The sequence below is a fragment of the Plectropomus leopardus genome, chromosome 5 (assembly GCF_008729295.1).
Source record: "Plectropomus leopardus isolate mb chromosome 5, YSFRI_Pleo_2.0, whole genome shotgun sequence".
Classification (NCBI taxonomy): domain Eukaryota; kingdom Metazoa; phylum Chordata; class Actinopteri; order Perciformes; family Serranidae; genus Plectropomus; species Plectropomus leopardus.
In genome coordinates, this window is record NC_056467.1 from 11,798,817 (window position 1) to 11,820,614 (window position 21,798).

The 21,798-nt window shown below is 41.6% G+C and overlaps 1 protein-coding gene across 1 annotated transcript; it reads right to left on the minus strand.

Annotated features, from left to right (window-relative positions):
• Nucleotides 1–1,341: 1,341 nt before the first annotated feature.
• Nucleotides 1,342–8,054, minus strand: slitrk3a (SLIT and NTRK-like family, member 3a). Its single transcript, XM_042486037.1, has 3 exons — nucleotides 7,941–8,054; nucleotides 7,145–7,232; nucleotides 1,342–5,366 (listed from the first exon to the last, which is right to left on the minus strand). Exon 3 carries the CDS (start codon nucleotides 5,306–5,308, stop codon nucleotides 2,594–2,596), a length of 2,715 nt encoding a protein of 904 aa, XP_042341971.1. The 5' UTR covers nucleotides 5,309–5,366; nucleotides 7,145–7,232; nucleotides 7,941–8,054; the 3' UTR covers nucleotides 1,342–2,593.
• Nucleotides 8,055–21,798: the final 13,744 nt, after the last annotated feature.

The window sequence follows — 21,798 nt, forward strand, 5'->3', positions numbered from 1 at the left end:
GCTAAGGGCCTCCCCATTTAACAGGGAAGTATGTGGTTTGCTACATATCTTCCACCTAGTGTATGATGACACGTGAGAAACTATAACACCCAATTGCAACTGAGGATCACCACTCCTAGTAAACCTAATGAAATCAAAGCAAATTGCATACCATGCCCATCTGATAACAAAACAGAAATGCACTCTCCTTTTCCAAAAAAATATTCACAAATTTATAGACATCAAGATTGCGTCATATTTTTTTCCAAATTAAAATTTCACCTCATGAAAGTGAAAAAGCAAAAGCACTATGATGATGTATACTAGAACACCATATTTACTCCACAGCTGCTTCAATCTTGTACTATTTGGTCCCAAAAATGAATCAGGCTTGGACAGGGGAATATAAAATATTAAAAATCACAGCAAACAAGCTAAGCAACTAGAGTCGGCTGCTGTGATAGAGGATACTGAGGACTCATTGACCCATAGGGATTTCAATGCAAAGAACAATCCAGACATTGAATATATAAAAGCAATGGCCAGCTCTATAAAGATATTCCTTTTGAAAATAATGCTTCATTTTGTTGATACAGCTCGAATGACTGCTTTATTCTGCCATTTTCGAGACAATTTGTTGAAATAAAGCAAGACAAAATAAAAGGGGGAAAAAAGCATGAAGCAGGTGAAACGGTGCTGGAATGAATAAAATTATCTTATGCCACTTGTAGGTTTGATATATTTATATATATAGATATTTTCAAAAATAATTCATACTGAATACAAGACATGATGATCTCTTAGGATAAACATTTTGTGCATTACATTATAACTGCATCCAATCTACTAAATGCCCAATGAATCTGAACGCCTTTTTATCGCCCCCCGGTGGACTGAATCCACATTGCTACTTTGAAGGGCATTTGGATGCACAAATCCAAAGAGCAACATCCAATCACATTTCCATTTTCCCTCTCAATTACTGTTTATTATCCTACATCAACAATACCCGTTTAGATAATTAAAATTGCAGCCTTCCTCAAAGATTTGTTATATCCTGACATATCATCCACTTTAAAACCAGCAGAACTCACTTGACTTCTTCTGGCGTGTTTTCCTGATCTTTTATCTTCAGATTACATCCAAGTAGAACCAGTAATGTAATGGCAAAAAAAAAAAATTAATTAAAAAAACAGCCCACGATGACATCCAGCAGGTGATGATCGTAGAAGAAACTAGCAATCGACAGAAATAAGTGATTATATTCCCAGGATAAAAAACAAGTAATTCACCCTTTCCCTAAAACTTAATTTGTTACTAATCTAAAATTAATACGTAGTTGAACTGAGATTAAATGTTATTGCCCTCCACTACATTCCTGTCCAGCACTGTATTGGTTCAGTAGTTATTCTTCCATCTCAAGCAGCACTACCTCATGATGGTTGGCCACAGCTTCAACATGCCATTTTAACAAGACACCAAATACACAGCCTGTCAACAGTGCTCCACACACAGGTTCCCGTGGCATCAACCCTTTCATCATTTGATTGAAGAGTTTGTTTTTATTAAGAAGGCTATACCAGACGCATAATCACTATACATTGATTTAACATTACCTTTACAATTAAATTCTTCACTGAAATTACAGAATAAATATATGCACATTTTTCTTCAAATCTTTGTGAGAGAGAAAACATTAAAAGTGCCTCCTACAAAGCTGTTAGTGGGTGACGATGGGGAATCCAGAAGCAATGGAGGGGGAGGGGTGGGAGGGTCAACAAAGTGCGTGGAAATATCCAGAAAACCTTGAGCGTTGTCTTATAATAATATTCACAAATGTTTTACCATCCGTGCGTTGGCGCGTCCTTTTAATGAGAAGCACCCTGATGTAGACAGAAGTCCTCATTAATAGTAATAACCATATTAATAAGATATAAAAATTAAATAGAACACTGAACTGTAAATGTGTTGCAGTATCTCTGTTCATAATGTGATGTGATAGTTCTGAGTAAATCCCCTCGCTTCCTGCACTGAAGCGAGTGCATGCAGCAAACTGCAGTTTGTTTTTAATATATGTATTTTTTTCTCTCTTTCGATCACTTCCTACAAACTTTATGTGCACGGCCTCCGGGTGTTTGTACATCCTAGTCAGGGGTAAAAGAGACAGAAGGGAAACCCCCAAGTCAGGGAGACGTCCAGCTCCCGTGCGTCTTGCACATCATGGTAACTCCATAAAAAGGGGTTTTAGTGACAGATGTATTTTAGGATGTTTTGTATGTTTTATTCCCCGGTGCCCCTCTCGTTCCTCTTTTGCTCTCTCTTGGGCATATAGAGATATTTATATATTATAAAAATAACGGCTGTTGACATTGCTGGCTACTCTGAAAAAAAGGCACTTCATTGTAATATCTGAGAATGGCCTCTCCTCCAAAGTGATTTGGGGGGGAAACTTTGTTGTAACTGTAATATAATATTTTATTTTATATCATGCTGCTGTTTCCCCAGTTTGTTTTTTTGATATTGGTTTTGGGTGATTTTTGTTTTGAGGGTGGCAAAGTGAATGTGTTGATTTTGTATATTTTTTGTTTTTTTTTTTCCCCACGGGCTAGAGATGTTAAAACCGGTAAGATTTTTCCAAAACTTCGAGGTAATCCGGCTTGGTTTGAAGTTTGGCCCTTAACTCGAGGTAATCGCTTTGGGAGGGGTCAGGGTAGCAGCCTTTCCCCGCCGTGAAAAGCAATGTCTCCTTCAGCCGTGCATCCTGCTGCAAATCCGGGTACTGCATGCCTGGTGGGTGCGCATGCGCCACATGCATGTCCTTTAGTTTGGGTACTGTCCCATACAAACAGTCTACAAAGCCCACTGTTGGCGTGGGCCTCTGACTGTCAATTACTGTCGGGCAGAGCCCTCCGTTCTCATGAAATCCTCCCATGTCAGCCGGTGAGTGGTTAACTGTGACAATAGTGTTGAGTTGAGAGTTAGAGACGGCCAGAGTCCACTCTCTCTCTTTCTCTAACAAGGTTCTGTAGTTACTGTTGCTACTGCTGCCATTGTCTTTCTTCTCTGAAAATTGCGCTCTGTCTTCCTCTGCTATCTCCCCCTCTCTAGGCTTATAGATGGGGTTGTTACACATCTGAGTCACAGGGTGGGGGATGTAATCATAAACATGACCATGGGCATGTGTGTGACTGGTGTGAGTGTGTGTGTGCATACTGGGTGTTGGTTTCTCCGGTGTACCAGGGTTGCCGGCACTGCTCTGCCTTGGTGGGTCCTCAAAAATCCTGCATTGCATTTGGATCCCCGTTAGATCTACCTCAGAACGTTTCCGGAAGGGAAGCTTCTTCCTCCGACGAAGAACAAAGGCAAAAAGCCCGGCAGCCACAAATACAGCAGAGATGAAGAGGATGAGTAGGCTGAGGATAAGGACAGACAGTGGGACAGCCCCTCGTCCACCTGCCTCCCCCATGTCATTGCTCCCTGTGGTGAGGTCATCCCCACCAGGCAGGGCCGGTGATGGGCCTGAAGAATACTTAAGCTCAGGACAGATGACCTCAACCTCCAGTGAACGCAGGTCCTTCCCAAAAGCAAACTCAGGTGTCTTGCAGATGACATCTCCAACTACGATCACAGAGGAAAGCTTCTCCAGCCACTGCTTGAGGGGAATGATGTCACAGGAGCAGTCCCAGGGGTTCTGATGGAGATCAATCTGGACAATGGAGGTCAGATGCTCCAGAACGCCACGCACAGGCATGGAAAGGAAGTAGTTGTTGCGGAGGTTGAGGCGTGCAAGATTGGTGCCAGCAAAGGCGTCATTGGGGAGGGAGCGAAGCAAGTTGTCATTGAGGAAAACCAGCTGGAGGTTTGGCATTAGGGAGAAAGAGTTGGGTTGTATCTCACGTATGACATTATACTCAAAGTAAAGATAACTCAACATCTGAAGCCCCCGAAACATCCCAGGGGTGAGTCTCTCAATGTCATTCCCATTCAGATATAAACTTTTCAAGTTTGGCAGATTGATAAAGGCGCCCTCTTGGACGTAGGATATCCTGTTATTCCCTAAATGCAGTAAATCCAAGCTTGAGAAGTTCCAGAAGTCTGAGCGGTAGATTTTCTGTATTAGGTTCCCACTGAGATATAATTTCTTGGCATTGAGGGGCCGAGGCAGAAGCTCAGAGATGTTGTGAAAGCTTTTCTCTTTGCAGTTCACTGTTAGCCCCAGGTCATTGATGTGAAGGTTACAAGTACATCCAGCTGGACAAATTATTGGGATTGGAGGCCTTGTTTGGTAGCCAGCAATAGGGGGCTGGTTGATGCCTGGATAGATGCTACGTGGAGTTGGAGGGTTCTTTGTAGGTCGAGGTCGTTTGGTAGGCTTGACAATTCTTTCCTTGTATTCCACAGAAGAGGCTGTGTTGTGAAAGGAGGAAAGCATGGAGGAAGGTTTCGTAGGCCATGTGTTCTCATTGTTGAACGGGAGCCGGGGAATTCCCAGCTTGGCCTCAATCTCTGCATCGGAGAGCAGTGGACAGAGCTCACTGCGCTTGATTTCCCGCAAGTCTTTCCCATGTAAGTGGAATGGGTACTCGCACGTGATCTCGCCAACCAAAGCTGTATAGGGGATTCTCTCCAGCCAGGTTTTTAACTGGACAATCTCACACACACAGTTCCAGGGGTTCTCCTCCAACTGAATTTCCATTAAGCTCCTCCCAACGTACTCCAACGTGCCCTTATATGGCAATGTCTTTAGTCTGTTTCCTCTCAGGTCCAGAACTTTGAGTGAGACAGACCGAAAAAGGTAATTTGGGAGCACGGGGATCAGATTGTCATTTAGTATGAGCACTCTCAATTTGTGAAGATGCCTGAATGCACCACTTTCAATCCGTTTGATAACATTGTAGTCCGCCTGGAGATACTCTAAACTCTCCAACCCCAGAAAAGTGTCATTCCGGAAAACTTCTAATTTGTTTTCATGTAGGAAAAGCCGTTTTAGTATTCCTAAGCCATTGAATGCTCCTGCATGGATGTCTTGCAAAGCGTTGTTACCCAGATTAATGGATATAGCGTTGTTGAGATGGAGGAAGCTGTTAAAGTAAAGCTTCCTCATGGAGTTTCTCTGCAGGTTAAGCTTGAAGGGCCGGCTCCATATCTGGGAGATCTGGCTGACATTTGTAAATCCTTTACTGTCACAGTGGACGTGGAATATGCCCTCTTTGACCTCGCAGTAGCAGGGCTCGAAGCAGGGCTCGTCTATCTCCTCTGAGTCCTCTAGTAGTGGGATCGGGGTGGTCCATCCTAAGGCTATGGTGCTCAGCAAGGTAACCCACAGCATCCTCGCTGACACCAAGGGGATGAAGTCTTGGCTCCAGGAACAGAGCCACTTCACAGCACTGCAACAAAGGACAGAGGGAGAGAGAATGGATGGGAGGGAGGGAATGGGGGTAAGGAAATACACACAGGAGAACACACAGGAGTACACACACCCTCACAAAGAGAGGTTTGAGGTGAGAGACAGGCAGGCAGAAGTGGGGGAGACAGAGAGGATGGGCACATTAGTTTCAGTAGAATGGAAGACGGCTTTGAAATGAATACCAATGAATAATAGAATGACATTGGAGACTATACTTTCAGTGTTGCAATATTGCTGGTTATTTCAAACAAAATATAAACCTAGCACTCTTGGATGGGAAACGTGATACCCAGCAATGTAAACAAATCTCTGCATCCAGACAGTTAATGTCAGTATATAGGGGGAATTGCCATTTATTATACAGCAGACATGCTGCTAAGGTCGCAATAAATCACCTCAGAGATGCTTATCGCTGTGAATAAACGAAGGCAACAGCAGGTGGGTGAGGTAAGTGGTGAGGAGACACCGTCCCCCTGTTGTATTTATTACATAACAGGGACCTCAATCCCTCTTTTGGTAAATGAGAATCCAGAGAAGCGCGGTGGAAATTAAAGTAGGTGCATCAAAAGTCTAAAGCAGGAAGAGGTTGGCGACGGAATGGGTGTCAGCTCGGTGACCATTAGTTGGACGAGATAAGAACTGTCGAAGTACTCGCTGAAAATCAATTTCGCTAAAATTAATTTCATGTAACGCACATATGTTCTCGTCTATAGCGTATAAAAATCTGATTTCGTTTAAGTAAAAATGTAAACATTGGCCCTAGGGCTGCAGATAATGCAAGATTTAAAATTTACCAGTGTAAAGATGTTAAAAACATTTTTTTAATCGGGGAAAATAGTCCAAAATGTCCAAAGACAGATGTGCAGAAAACGGCAGAGCCGAGGCTGTTCGCCCACGGCGTTTTCTTGGGTAAATGCCCCACGGAATATGAAGAACTGTCGACCTATTCACTATAATTGAACCAGTCATCTGCCAAAAATGCAATCAATGAAACTTCTCCTGGCTTTCCCACTTGGTGATGCAATTGGAGGATTAGATGAACAACAACGCAAGTGAAAAGCCTAGTGAGCGAAGCTGCTGCTCCGAGAAGCTCATGAGGCTGTATTTCAGTAGATCCCGCTGGCCTGAAGAGAGGATAAATTGATGCGATTTTAAAAAAGAAATAATAATGATAAAAACAAAAGTAGTAAGTCTGTAAAATATTGATTGGAAAAAAAGGCTGATCAAAGATTCCGTTCGGTATCTTCATTGCGTTATGTGGGAAAAAAAGTCAAACACACAAACACACACGCACATATCTTTTCTGTAGGCTGTCACTTTTCACACACGCACCCGCGCACTGACAGCGATGTTTTTTCAAACGAATGTGCTGAAAATCCAGAGGAGATGCGCTGGGACCGTCTGCCGGAGCCCAGCCGCTGTCCACGGTGCTGAAACCAAAAGCCCAGCGCCAAAAAGGGAGAAAAGGAAGTGAAAATGATATGTATTGTAATCCCCACAAAAGACATGACAGTAAATCGCGCCAAGGAGAGAAAAAAGCTCCTCAAACACGATCTCCTCGCTGTAAAATGCACTGCTTTCATTGCCCTTTCCGTGCGTAATCCTCCAGGATTTATTGATTCCGCTTTCGTGATAGAGATCAAAAATTGCAGATGCGATGTTTAAAAAAAAAAGCAATAACGACATTAAACGCAATTAAAAACAATTCGTGCCATATTATATTCCCTTGGGGTATATCAAATCGGGTGGTATACCTACTTAGTTTAGTGGGATTCCAACTTCACATATCCTCCTGCGTTGTGTTGCGTCGTTGCCCGGTGCGTCCCGCTCACCGTCCGATGCCGGGCTGGAAGAGAACAAGAAACGGGGGGTGACCGAGCCGATAGAGGAACAGGAGGAAACAGAGAGGGAGAGATGGAAGGAGAGAGCAGGGCATTGAGGAGGGAGAGAGGAAGAGATGCGCATGTGAATGAGCCATGGCTTCAAAAGCAAGCTGGGGGGAGATTCTCCACAGCCCTGTACTTACATGAATTAAAAGTGATGCTCGCTTGATTGGAAATTTCATTACGACCAATTCAGAAGATTTCAATCTTGAATTCATGTCAAGTTTTGTGAAACGATGATCTCTAACAAGCTTCAGTCTGAGCTAACCGACAGAGAATCCCGCTCTGGTTTACTGAAATTTCCCCCAAAATAACCTTGCTGTCAATACAGCGGAGAGAGCATAGCGCTTGTTGAAATACATGCCAAGCATAATGCAGTAGCCTTTTCGTCGTGACATTGGCAGGAAAACGGTGAATAAAGAACAAACGGCTATTGATCACTCGACTGGATCCCTACGATCCGCTATCTTCGATGTATGGAGAGCGCTTGTTGTCCCCTTTTGAAGTCCATGGCTATGCAGACACCAATAGACACATGAACACACACACACACATACACACACACACACACACACACACACACACACACACACACACACACACACACACACATATCTGCATAAGATTTCCCTCATTAAAACACTCCAGCGCAACATAGCTTAAGCACTCACCTTAGTTTCGTGCTGCAATTGGACAGCATTAGGGAAAAAAGACCACTAGTATGAATCTTGTTAGATCTCTCTCTCTCGCTCGTTTTCTCTCTCTCTCTCTCTCTCTCTCTCTCTCTCTCTGTTTCTCTCTCCCTCCTTCTCTCACCCTCTCTCAGTGGCTGAGGCAAAAGAGAGGAGAAATGAAGACGTGATGGGAATGCAATCTCTCCCACTCTCGCTCCGGTGACTCTGACTCTCTCCCCTTCTTTCTCGTCTCCCTTTTTTCTCTTAGCAGTTTGCTTTAAAATGCAAGCCCTCGACTTGTGCCCGTCCGCTTCCTCTTCCTCCCCTCTCCTCCTCCTCCTCCTCCTCGTTCTCCTCCGCCGCCGTCGCCGCCCCCGGGCGAGCGCTCAACAGCAGTGTAGCCGGGTGAGAGTGCTCTCTCTCGGTCTCAGGACCGTGTCTCTGTCCGGTGCAGCAGTAACAAGAGCCTGTGGATCATATCGACGATTGGGTCAGCTGCTGCTTTTCTTTTATTCTTTCTTTCTTTCCTCAGGTCCGTTTCCCTGTCGTGCGTCAGAGGAGTGAGGGACTGAGATGGGGAGGTGGAGGGGGGTGGGGGGTGGGGGGGCAAAGGGGTGAGAGACGCAGTGGAGAGAGAGCTGGCGGTGAGAGAGAGAGGAGGAGGGGAGGAAAAGAGTGATGGGGACGGTTGCGCTATAGTTCTGGATGCTGTCGAGAGGAGGAGAGGAAGCGAAGTGAAGAGGGGAGAGAGTGAGGATCGCTCCGGCTTTCGCGGTGGGGACGCGCATCAAGGAAATAAATAAATAAGAGTGAGGGAGCGCGCCGTGCGGGGTGGGTGCCAGACCTGTGGATGACAGTCAGGACCTAAGACGACTCTCTCTCCGTCTTTGCGTGTGCTTATTTTTTTTTATTATCGAGATTTATTTAATGATTATCACAATGGTACTCAGTTCCTCAACTGGGGGTCATTTTTTCGGATGCAGTCGGGCGCGCTAAAACATATGGAGCTGGCACCCCTCACCCTGCCCTGCCAATACCTCCTCTCTCTGCTTGGGGACGAAGAGGTTGGCCGCGGCTATCTACAGCAAGCCGCGGGTGGGGGAGCAGGGAAATACGGAGCGCCTCTTCTTACATCCGTTAGCGTGCCTTCCCCTGCCTCGCCTCAAGCGGGCAACACAAGTCCGTGTTGTGAGCAGCAAGCCAAGCCAGAGCTCACAAGCACGACTGAAACACCATCACGATTTCCCAGTTCTGGCAGCTCTACACGGAGGGGGCTGATTGCAGTTTAAAAAAAAAAAGTTGAAATTCCCCTACAGTGTCTCTAGTTAGAGCACAGAACTCGATTTTTTTCCACATCTATTGTAGTTTACAGTAAGTGCTTGATATTAGTAATAACTATCTTAGGGTTAATTTTGTTTATATTTCTAGCACAGTAAAGTACTGTAGAAATGATGCAGTTGTTCCCAACAGATCTAGCCAGATGTTGCCCTTAGTCATTCCTTCAAGGTCCACACATAAGATAAATTAGCACATATTCAATTTTATTTCACAAAAGCTATAAAACACCAGGGTTTAGAACACAGTGCAATAAAACATACTGCAAGAATAAAGAGCAATTACTTAATACTTAGTGAATGAAGATCACTACAACCAAAGATGCGTGTTATATTGCTTCAAGATCAGTGACATAAAAACACTGCACAGAAAATGCATGTTTATGGCCGATTTTTACCAAAAACAGGGCAATCAAATAGTAGCTGAAAAGCAGGGGAAAAGGTACTTCAAAATAAAAGCTCTCTGTCAAAAATTGTTAAAAGTAAAGTGTGTGTGTTTTTTTTTTTTTTTAAACATGACATGTTCAAGAGTCACTTGCAGTAGTGTATTAGTATTAAGTATTAAGATTAAGTGACATATAACAGATGGAGAAATTCCTGTATGGGCAACCATGGATGCTGCTCAAGGCCCCTGGTCCAAAAACCCGACACATAAAATCCACTGCCCTTTAGGATTATTTCCAAAATTATCCCGTTGTAGGATTAGACAAGTAAACCTTTATCCCATTTGTTACCCCCTGTTGACATGTACCACTTTACATGTCACAGTGGATTAATATACTGTAGGCTAAATGTGGAGACTCATCATCTGGATACAAAGGAAATGCATGCTCTACACTTTTGTTGTCATCCTTAAATGGAGACTTTTTCTATTAATATTTCAAGTTGATTTCCCAATTGCTCGGTAGGTTAGCTCAGAATCTGTGACAATACATATGCACCAGACCATTTCTTACATTTAAAGTAACTCTACACACCAATACAAAGATAAAATCAAAATGATGGATAAATACTTTTATAAGCAAATATGTGGGGGTATATGCATTACAAATGTGTGTTACAATACAAACCATTTGATTTTTTCAGGTTTTTTTTTCAAGCTGTCCATATAAAGCATGTACACACAACCCAAGCCCATACACACCAATACACACAAACATACTATACACGCACCCACGTACACGAGCAGTGGATGGGAGGTTAGAGAAGAGTGTTTGGGAGCAGCTGGTGGTCTGTAAAACTGCCATTCTTCTTTATGAAAAGCCATCATTCACTCCTTCAGCCTGTCAGCTGATGTCAGACAGACTGACATAAGGCCACTCCGACCCCTTCATTCAGCTCACAGGACACGGATCAGCCAGAGTGTCACAACCAAGTGGTAGTAACCTTCCCATCACAGATCAGGGCTAATGGGATCACAAGTTGAATTTTTTAAAAAAATTTGAGTGATGCTGCAAAAAATTGGACATTGATCTGTTTGGGTTTGGGTTTGACAAGCGTTGTGCCGAAACAAAAAGACCTGACTCTATAATGAAAATTGTGGGAGTGCGTGACGACAAAAAGGTGTTTGTATAACAAAAAGATCAATTCATGAGTTTATTTGTTTAAGCTGAAAATGTTTTATTGAGCTTTCCAGCACCAACATGATTTAACAGTTGATGTAGTGAAAACAATGCATAAAAGAGGCGTAATAACCAGAAACACAACAGCACCGGTCTGACAAGCAACCTCTTATGGCAGAGGACAAATAATGTCTGTTGTTTCTCCGAAGTGTTGTTGCACATAAAACCCTCATAGAGAGGAGATGGTTGGCCTCCCATCCCCTTCCAACAATCAATAGTAGTGTCTTTCAACCATGACTTTTAATCTTTTCATTGTCTTAAACAAGACGTTTTGATATCTAAACCCAAACTAAGGTGATAAGTCCAGGAAAATCTCATGAATTGTTTTTTGTAACTTAACATGTTGGTTGTTGTGGAAGACATTTATAATGTCAATAGCAAAATGGGAAGTCAAAGTACAAAGAAAGGCACAGTCAGAATGTTTGACTGATATGTCTGGACATCGTAATGGCCATCAAAGCCAACTCAGTCGTCAATGACCTTTCAAGGTCATCACTGCATGATGAAGGGACTAAAGTGACAACTCTGTCATCACTGACAGCAGGCAGCGCTGCAACAAGTGGAGAGGGAAATGGTTGTCAGCATTGCTCAACTGCAGCCACGCCCTGAAATAAAATAGACAGGAGATTCACCTATGAAGCACATCCAGCAGAGGGATGTAATTCACTCACTCAAGCTTTATGGTATGTGGTACAGCTAACAGTGTGGTGATCGGTCAAAAACTCTATGCTCGAGACTGGAACAAACTGTTCTGGATGGAAGTTTGTGTGGCTGTACCCGACTCAGAATCTTGTCAGTCAAATTATATTCAGCTATTCAATACAAAAATTTGACTATTCATTTCTTTTTTTCCTATAGAAAACATTTTATTGAACTGCCAGATTTTATCGGCAGAAATGTCTCCGGAAGTACTCTGTGCTCTCACAGACAAAAAAAAAAAAGACTACTAAACTTAAATGATTTTAGTTGATGGAGTGTTCTCTAACTGATGATTTGAATCTTCAACTTTGTATTGTCAGCTGTAGAGGTTGGTTTAAGATTTCAATAATATGGTATCATATGTTCAGAATAACTGGAAGTTACAACACTTATACTTCTGGATAAATAAGAGTAATATCACTTAAAAGGTATACTATGCATGAATGTGAAAATGAAAGTGAAAACCAACCCCAGACTGACTCTTGTTGGCTGTAATTGCATTTCTTCAGCACTGTGTCTGCATTTTTTTTGCTTTCTCTTGGTTGCTTGCTGCTTAAACTCTGGCACCTGGTTGTTACCTTTTTTTATAAAGTCCCAATTTTATTGGGAAGTTACAGGCAGAGGGCAGAGTCCCTGCAGATAAATACATCACCGCACACTTATAAGTCATAAGTGATGATTGCAACTAGGGTAGCAGTGGTATACAAGTTTCAAGATACTAAGGTATTACCATTGAAGTTTATCGTACCACGTACATTGCTTTCTATTGTATTGGAATATATATATATATAGGGGTGATGGATTACCTTTCTATGAGTCTAACATATACAATATGATTGTATTTAAATATTATTTAAAGTTTGATTTGTCAAAGAAATATAACATTTTTATTTAAACTATGACATTATATCCAATGAAAAAGTTAAAGGGAAAAAAGTTAAATTAAAAACTTCCTTTCTCTTTTTAGCTGTCACCTTTTGAAACTTTCCATTACCCCTTCTTTGCTTGTTGTCAGGGGTTTACGTGACATACCTCATGCCACCTGCCTAAATCCTTTGTGGACCACAAGGGATATTGGGAGGCACACTCAAATATTTCCCTATCTATCGGTCTGTCCATCTATCTGTCTCTCCTCCTGTCAGTCTGCCTGACTGCTTGGGAGTCAATATGTCTGAATGCCGGTCTGCCTTTCTTGCTGTCCACTTACATCTCCGCCTGGCTGCCTGCCAACCGGACCACCTGCCTGCCAGTCTCTCCACCTGATGGCCTGCCTGTCTGGCTGCCTGCTTTCATGTCTGTCTGTCTCTGCGCTGTCTTTGTGCTTGTCTGTGTGACTGCCGTCTGACAGATTTCCTTCACGCCACCATAAGGAGGTGACTTGTTCTTCGTGTTCTTATATTCAGTGCAGACAAACAGATTCGAGAAAGATATTGGGAAGGAAATAGTGTGCCATGGATGGATAATTGTTTTGACTGTATGCTAAAAAAAAACAAAGTAGGTTTTCTGAATTGAGAATATCATGTACCTTGCTTGCTTGAATGGATTTTGTACTCTAATAAGCAAGTTCAGTCACTGGAGGAAAAGCAGAAACCAGAAATACTTTATTAGTTCGACATCTCGCTGTGTATCTCATCTCTTGTAGTGGATCTGTCCACTCACCCCTGAGCAAGGAACACAATATGACTGTCATGTTTTTTAATTAATAACTCTGTAGCTCAGTCAGTATTTTGAGAAATGCCGCATGCTTTGTTGATATTTGAGATCAAGAGATTTTATGGGAAGCCCAGAGAATATTTGAAGAAGCCGCCGGACAGAAAAACCACAAATATCAAAACAAAATGTTGTTGTTTATCAATGCTTGAAGAGTAAAATAGGAGAAAAAAGAGAAAGAAGAACAAAAAATTATATTATGATGCATATGGCTTTAATCAGAGAGGAAACATTGCAAAGAAAATTGACAAACCAGATAATTTTATAATAAATTCAGGGGATTTTGCATTTCAGTGTAATTAAGAGGAATTCGCTCGTGGTGCTGACTGACAGCCACAAGAAGCCACTGATAAGGCAATAAAGGGCATTGTTTGAAAATAAGGAATCTGCAGATGCGTTCACTTTCAAAAGTTTTCTTTGTAGCTCATGGCCTGGCCTTGAAATTTCAATGTGTTTCAAAAGTGAGAATGTAGTCTGGCCTAGGCTTTAAGAAGCAGCCGCTGGGGAAAACTTTGACTTGGAAAATAGAACTTAAAAGATCCTTTGAAAAGATCAATTTATGTTTGTATTCAATTTGAACAATGCTCTCATTTTTAGCAACACTAAAGATTTTTTTTCCTGCATTGAAGCCTTGAGGAAATTCTTAGTGAAAATTAAGCTAAACCCCTTGTGCTTTTTTTAATATCAATCACAGTATTATACGATTCTATTGTAGAAGCGGATTCTCACAGGATTAGTCAACTGCAAATATACTGGGCCGCAGAAATAAGTTAAATGTCACACTGGGGTTTGCCTTGGTGAATTTTCCCTAAGTTTATGAACTCTGTGTGTGTGTGTGTGTGTGTGTGTTTGTGTGTCTGTGTGTGTGTGTGAGAGAGAGAGAGAGAGAGACAGAGACAGAGAGAGAGTGTGTGTGTGTTGGCCGCTGAGCAGCACTTTAATGTAGTCACGTCTGAGTGATTGGCCCAATAGTGCGAATGAAGTTCAGGACAAAAGAGCATCCAAATATAAAAACGCAGACAAGTGCTCTCACACTCACTCACACACACACATATACACACACAAACTATCTGACATTGAGAAGGAGAAAGTCAGTGTCATTGTCTCATGAGAACATTGCACTGTAAGGACAGCCTCATAGTGTCTCTATTTTGACCTCAGATACCATCGTACAACTTCCTGTCATAAAACTCAGGAAAAAACATTGTCACTCCTACTGAATTTTCTAATACCGTTACAGTGTGCAACAAGAGACCAGCAGGAGAGTACCTATGGTAATTTGGTGTTTCGCGTTAGCTGCTTGCATAATTAGAGAATTAAATAAAGTGATTTAATGGGGCACACTGTCCTATCTGCCCCTGTCACTGCATTTCACCTGTCTCTGCCTCTGCATCGTCTGTGTCCCTAGATACGGTGATTGTACACACATACATGCACTTGCAGCCTTTTTAGATTTTGCACAGGTCCAAATGAATGTTTCAATGAGGACTAGTCAGGAAATCCAAAAGCAGATAACTTAGGTTCTTATTTATGTGACTTTTTAGCTTTGCATTACATAAAGGTAGAAAAGGCTGCACAAAGAGCATTGCAGAACCCCACTAGCATATGTATCAAGAAAGTTTTTTTTAAAGAAACAGTCTGAAAGATTCAGGGGGATTTAGTGTATTTAGTATATTATCTTTTGCGTTGATTCACTTCAAAGGGGAACAACGGCCATTCTTAAAACATTGGTATTATTATGGAAGCATGATAGAAAAAACAAAAACTGCAACCTGCAAATGTAGGCACATATTTGAAGGGCTCTGAAAAACCACTTAGTGGTAGCGACGTCAGGGTAAACAGTAACCGCCTGCCAGTGGCAGCTGAATTGAGTACAGAATTTAAATTTGCAATATATAAACATGCTGTCATTGTGTGAATTTATTTTATGTTTATAAAAACAGGGGAACTGTGTGATATCTCTCTGACTTCTTAAGATTACCATTAGTTATAATTTATGCATGTTCTTTCCATCGGAGCAGAGAAATCCATGGCAGGATTTCAGCATATATTTTCACAGTCATGCCACTCACAGAGGAATTGCAGTTAGCGACAGGCATAGTTTAAAATGTTTGTGTAGCTAGCTAGTTAGATTATGAAGTAAAAGCTATAGCTTACCAATAAATAACTGCAATTAAGTGAGTGGCTTTTGCTAAAAACTGGCACCAGCTGCCACTTGGATTTGATGTTTGTCTGTTTGCGGTGTTACAGTATGAGTGCAGTTTTAATTTGAATGAAATGCATGAATGCACGGAGGTTAGACCCATGATGCAGCAATACAGCACATGACCTCTGATAGGGCACGCTACTTGCTGCAGTAGCAATTAATGTTGGCACAAGAAGTAAATCCTGAGGTACAGAATAATAAAATATAGATGCAAATTTTAGAGCTACAGGGCTGCTAGACTAGAGATGTGACCATTAATTTTTACCAATTTACCTTCCATTGAGCCTTCACAATATGCCTTAAATTACAAGATTAAAAACCTCATCCAGAGTCAGCCCCAGTGTATTGTGAATTTTGTTTTGCAGTCACTTCAGTTAAATAATATTTGTCAGCCTAACAATACTAGACTAATATTTGAAAGTTTACCTTTTTATTTTTCTAGAAAAAACCTCATAAGTAGGTCTTTCACACCAGAACATCTTAAAAGATACCTTTGATGACCCCAATCAAATAATTGACTTCATGAGACAATTACGTCTGATTATTGCATTTGTCTGTATGTTTTTTTTTGTGCGTGTGCCTTTGAATGCACCTTCCATGCATGCTTTTTGTTGATCTAACAGCAGTCATGCTGGATGAGTTTGTGAGCCCGTGGCCAGATGGTGTCCTCGCCAAAAGCCTGTGTGGTGTGGCACTGTCTCTATTTTTCTCTCTCTCTCTCCCTGTCTTACACACACAAACTCTGGCACACGCGGACACACACACACACACACACACATAGTCTCCAAGCCTACCATCCCATCCACTATCTCACTCTGCTTGCTGTAGCCCCAAACTGTCTGCGCAAAAATACCCACAACGCGTCTGCTGAGAGACCTAATTCTCACTCAACGCTCTCCCTGGAGAGTTAGAAAGAGAGAGAGAGAGAGACATAGAGAGAAAGAGAAAGAACATTAGTTGCTGCCTCAACGACTTTTTGGGGTAAATTACAATGGCAAAAGGAGAAAGAGAATGATGGAGAAAGGTCTAGTGAGGATGAGGTGAAACATGAAAAAAAAATCAAACACACACATCAGGAGAGGTAGAAGGTAGAAGGAAGACGGTAGATTTATTAGTCATTTTTTAAACAAAGTTTAAAAAACAAAATTACATTTGTCCTTGATTCTGCTACATCTTTGGAGTTGAACGATAAGTTGATTACATCACCAGCTGCTATGAAACATTTTACCTAGTTTCTTGGTCACGTTGCTGCTGGTGGCATCATTCAATTTCTGCAGCGCATTTTTTAACTTGCATCAGAGTCTTGTGTCCTTATGGCTCACAACAAGGTCCGCCCATCCAGTGCAACTGCTTTATCAGGAATGTTAGGGGTTAACCATGTCTCTGTAAAGATCTGCGCAGAGCAGTCTCTGATTTCCTGTTTCTGAGTGAGCCTCAATCACATCTCATCTACTTTATTCTCCTGTGACTGGACATTAGCCAGAAGAAGGCTTGGTAGAGGAACAGCTCTCGGTCCAAGTCGGGTCAGCCTCACCCTGATGCCGGCTCTCCTCCCTCTCTTTGTCCGGTGCTCTCGGTTTTGTTTCTCCCCTGTGGTCTGACTGGCCACTTGGCATATGCCATTGGTGGGGATCGCCCCGTGGTCTGCTGCATTCAGTCCAAACTCCACACAACTTTTCCTGATGCTGATAAATGCTTCTCTATTGTAGAAAAGTCGTGCTTCAGCAGAAGGGGCCATGGTGTAAAAAAATAGATTATAAAATAGAGACTTGATTTGAAATTTAGCCTTGTAAACGTAAATGTCAACCACATCATCAATGTTGGATTCCAGCTCAGCTTTTGTCCATGAAAAGAAAGCAAAGGGAAATGAGACAGTCATTGGAGAAAACGTGGGGAGATGGCAAAATTTGTTAGAGCTTTAATGGAAGCTGGTGTTGAAATTCAAAAGAGCTACTGTGTCGATTTTATCTTTCTCTCTTCTTTCTTTTATTTTCACTGGCCTTGAATGTCTTTCCTGAGAGTTTTGCATCTTAAACAGAAGGCAAGGCAAGGTAAGACAAAACTGGACACACTTATATGGTGCAGAAATTCAAAAGTATATGTAAGTTAAGATTATTCAGTGACAGTCATCTGGTCTGTCCGGCCGAGCTGCCTGTGGAGTCTTACCCATAACCAAAAGGTGACAGCTTTCTGTTCTTAAACAATACAATGAGTGTCAACTTTTATGTCTGAAATGTAAATCTGGGAGAAATTGTAGTCTTTGCGTCTCCATTGCGTTGGGTATAATTGCATTAAAGTGATGTCATGTGATACTCACAGGAGAAGGGATATTGCACGCTGGTGGCCAGACAGCGTTTAAGCTGCAGCTTGCAAGTGCTCTGGTGGTCTCTGTACAAATATGGATTAAACTGTCCTAAATCCAGATTAATCAGTGCCACATCAGCCACTTGTGTGTGTGTGTGTGTGTGTGGGTGGGGGGGTTCAGGAAGAGCAAGACAGTGATATTCTTTTGTACTTTGTCAGAGACACATTTACACAAAGTTAAGGTTGCTCAGGTTGGTTGATCAGGATTTTTGAGCCAAATCGGTCAATAAACATCACCAGTCACTGGGTCTGCTTGAAGCCACTGATTATCAGATAGCATTTTTTAAAAATGTATTTAACAGGGAAATTGTCTCATGAGTTTTGCCCCATCTGATCAGCTCTACTGATTGGCATCTATAGAGACCACAGATCAATCTGCTTAGAACGAATATTGGCCGATAATGATCTGTGGCCGATCGAGCACCGTTACAATTAGTTATCAGATTATTGGTGTCAGAGAACAATGTAACACAGTGTCACTGCTTGTTGTTTTTTCTTTCTGTGAGTGACTCTCTGACACATTTACCCTGCATCCCAGTTTTTGACGGAGGGAATGAACCCAGAAACAAGAAGAACTGGGTCATCTCCCTGACATCTCCGTGACAAGATTAGCTCTGGGTTTTGGCCAGTTTTTGTCAATTTGACCGAGATAGAGAAGCCACACTGACAGAGATGTAATCTATGGCAGCTAGATGATTATAAACCAAATAAATGTCTGAGGTACCAATCGAAACATATGACAGACAACAGCTGGAACTTAACTGTGTCTGAAACATTCATCCGAATAGCCCCAGAGGGGCAGAGAGGGCATATGATCTCTAAGTAATTTTTTTGTCCCCTAAACTATTATAAGCTATGTTGTTGAGTTGCATTGCAAAATGCTCAGAGTAATTTAAGTTGAGCTTTTATTGTGAAGTCGTAATGCACTGCCATAAACAATGTAAAAACTATAGAGTGTTGCTGTGTTAGTTCATGCTGGATCAGACTACAGAGCCTCCGTGTTAATATTTTTCAGAAGTATAGGAGCAACTTTTAAATCTTTGCTTCAGTATCTTTGGTCAACAAATTAATACCTATGGGTTAGCCCATATGCAGTGCATTCTGGTACATGTAGACACTGCCTACACAGCTCTGTGAGCAGGAAAACTCAACTTTGTTACTATAGCACGCACTGAGGAAATTAACTCCTCAATTGAGTGCATTTACCATCAATACTGATTGGGGATACACATAAACGGTGGAAAAATGTCCCTTTAAGTCACTTCCTCAGTGACTAAGTTGTACAACTATATGATTGTATCTTTTACATATGAGTGAGTTATTCGTCAACCAAGCAGAGTAAGTTTGAGTTTTTTTTGCTTCTGTTGACCACAGAGTTATTAATGCCGTTCTGAGGGCATTAAAGTTTTCTACACTAAAATGTAGCAACAAAATCTGTCTTTGTCATTTTTCGGGGTCGTATTTACCCATGGTGTCAGAGAAAGATGTAAGGAGCAGATGTAAGGCAGTGACATTGTTTTTCCTCTGTTTGAGTTCCTCCCTGACATGTTTTCCCCTGCATCCCAGTTTTTGACAGAGGAAATGAACCCAGATACAGGAAGAACTAGGTCAACTCACTGACCTTTATGTGGCAAGAGTAGCTCTGGGCTTTGGCCAGTTTTTGAATGTCTGACCAAGATAAAGAGGGTAGGCTGAAAGAGGGAGCCATAAACACTGGTGTCGTGCATACCAGCAGCGTTAGCAGCAATAGAAAAAACATGATACAGCAGAAGAGAAACACACAAACATAGTTAGTTTTCTTTCTTTCTTTGTCTTTTTTTCTTTCTTTCTTTCTTTCTGTCTGTCTGTCTTTGTTTTTTCCCAATAGTTTTCAGAGTTTGAAATCTTCATGGTTTGAGACGTTTCTGATTGATTGAATGACTGATGTGGTAGTGGCAAAGACTACAAAAGGGACAGGGACATTATCCTTAATTTAGCTTCCCTGTTTTATCAACCATTATTCTGTGTCACTCATCCATAACTACTACCTTGAAGAAGGACTCAAAGCAATGGACAACACAAATCATGTCATGAATTATCCCGATCACAAGTAAATATAGATTGGAAAACAACCCACCATCATATATTTGCGTATTCCATGAGAAAACTTTAATGAATGCAAATGGGGAGTAACTGGCTAAACATGCTTTTTTTGTAAATAAGGTCTTGAATTGGTAGGCCCCTTTTGAACTGGGATGAGGCCTAATTCGAAAATATATCCAGGACATCTGCAGAAACACCTCTCTGTGCAGGTGAAAAGCAGCTCAAACTACATCCTCCAAAGTGATCACAGATTTGACATGTTGCAATTTGAACAAAAACTGAATTTAATGATCTAATGATCTGTTGTATTAGACTTCATTCGTTTAAACTGGGTTTACCTATAAACTGGCCCCTGAGTGATTTCAGGAAGATCTGTCCCACCATCTGGCCAATGGATGCCGAAGTTACAAGTGCTATCATGCACATCATCCACATGGTGCATTTGAGGCATTGTTGGCCTTGCTTCCACTTTGTGGGCACATATTTATGTGAGATGAAAGCAGCAGCAAATCCCTGTGGCTGTGCTCCCATCTCGCCATTGATGGGGCTGGTGAGGTTAGCCAGGAGACCAGTCCAGTCAGCTGTATCAGAATAGCGGGATTCACTCTCCCCTGACCTGGCAATCCTGGGCTAACATTTGGTCTGGGAGCAGTAATTGAAAAGGTGATCTGACAAAGTCATCAGTTTGTGGGGATGTAGAAATTAGTTTGTACAACTAGTGTGCTGTTAGAGAAGAACATTTGTGGCTGAAGTAGTCTGAAATAAATGGATGAATGCTAACCATTTCAATCTTGGAGTGATAGGTCACATTTCACAGGTGGTTTTATATTTGAATCACGAATTGTGCCTTTAAGGTTACAGAAGGACTCAATAACAATAATTAGACCGTAAAAGAAACACAAAGGTCAAACGTGGAGAATCAAAGACATCAGCTATTGCTGGAATCTTTCTTGTGATGCCTACACTGTCACTCTGTTGTAGCATATCGAATTACAAAGACTGTCTGCTTTTACACACTGAAGAGATTAAGTGCTTCAGGTGTCATACAAGGGCAAATGTTTGTCAGTGTTTGTACTGATGTAATGTGTGTCTGTGTGGGAATGCCTTTGTGTTTGTGCTTTTTTGTATGCTCTGTTACAGCAAATGTGTAAATCTGCAGGCAGCTCTGCATACAGTATTTGGGTTCTAGAGAAAAATAATGTGTCTGTGAGTGTGCCAGCATTTGTATGTAAGCATTTATGAATGTATTATCTGATAATAACAAAGCAGAAAGAGATATAATGGGGGATTTGGCAGAACCTGAAAAGCAATGTTTGAGCGCATCATTTTAGTGCTGCTGTTATGCTGGTAAACATTTAAAATATATATTGATAATGCATTTGTTCAAACATGCTATAAAAGCCATTAATAATAATGTATTGTTTTAGGTCAAAAATACCAAACCAGGTTCTCTGAATATGTCTGTGTTTATTGGCCAGGGCTTCCTCAAGGGTATTAATGATTTTAAACAGCTGGTGCATGTGGACTAATTTTCAACAAATTAGAGTTAATACATAAAAAATACGGCAGAGAACATATTACAGATTTTTAAACAGGTCCCTAGTTAAAAGTTGGCAATTTAATCAATAGCATAGTTGGAAAGTCATGCATTATGGAAACTATTGACTTGGTGTTTGTACCTCGACCATATTGCTTGGCTTAAAGACCCAACTGTGCAATAGATGTTGCAGCAATTCCAAACATTTAACAGCCAAAGGTCAGTGATGTGATTGAATTCAGTCTTTTTTTGCTGCATGCATATGGAAGAGAAAACAATTCGAGAACACTTACAACTTTCT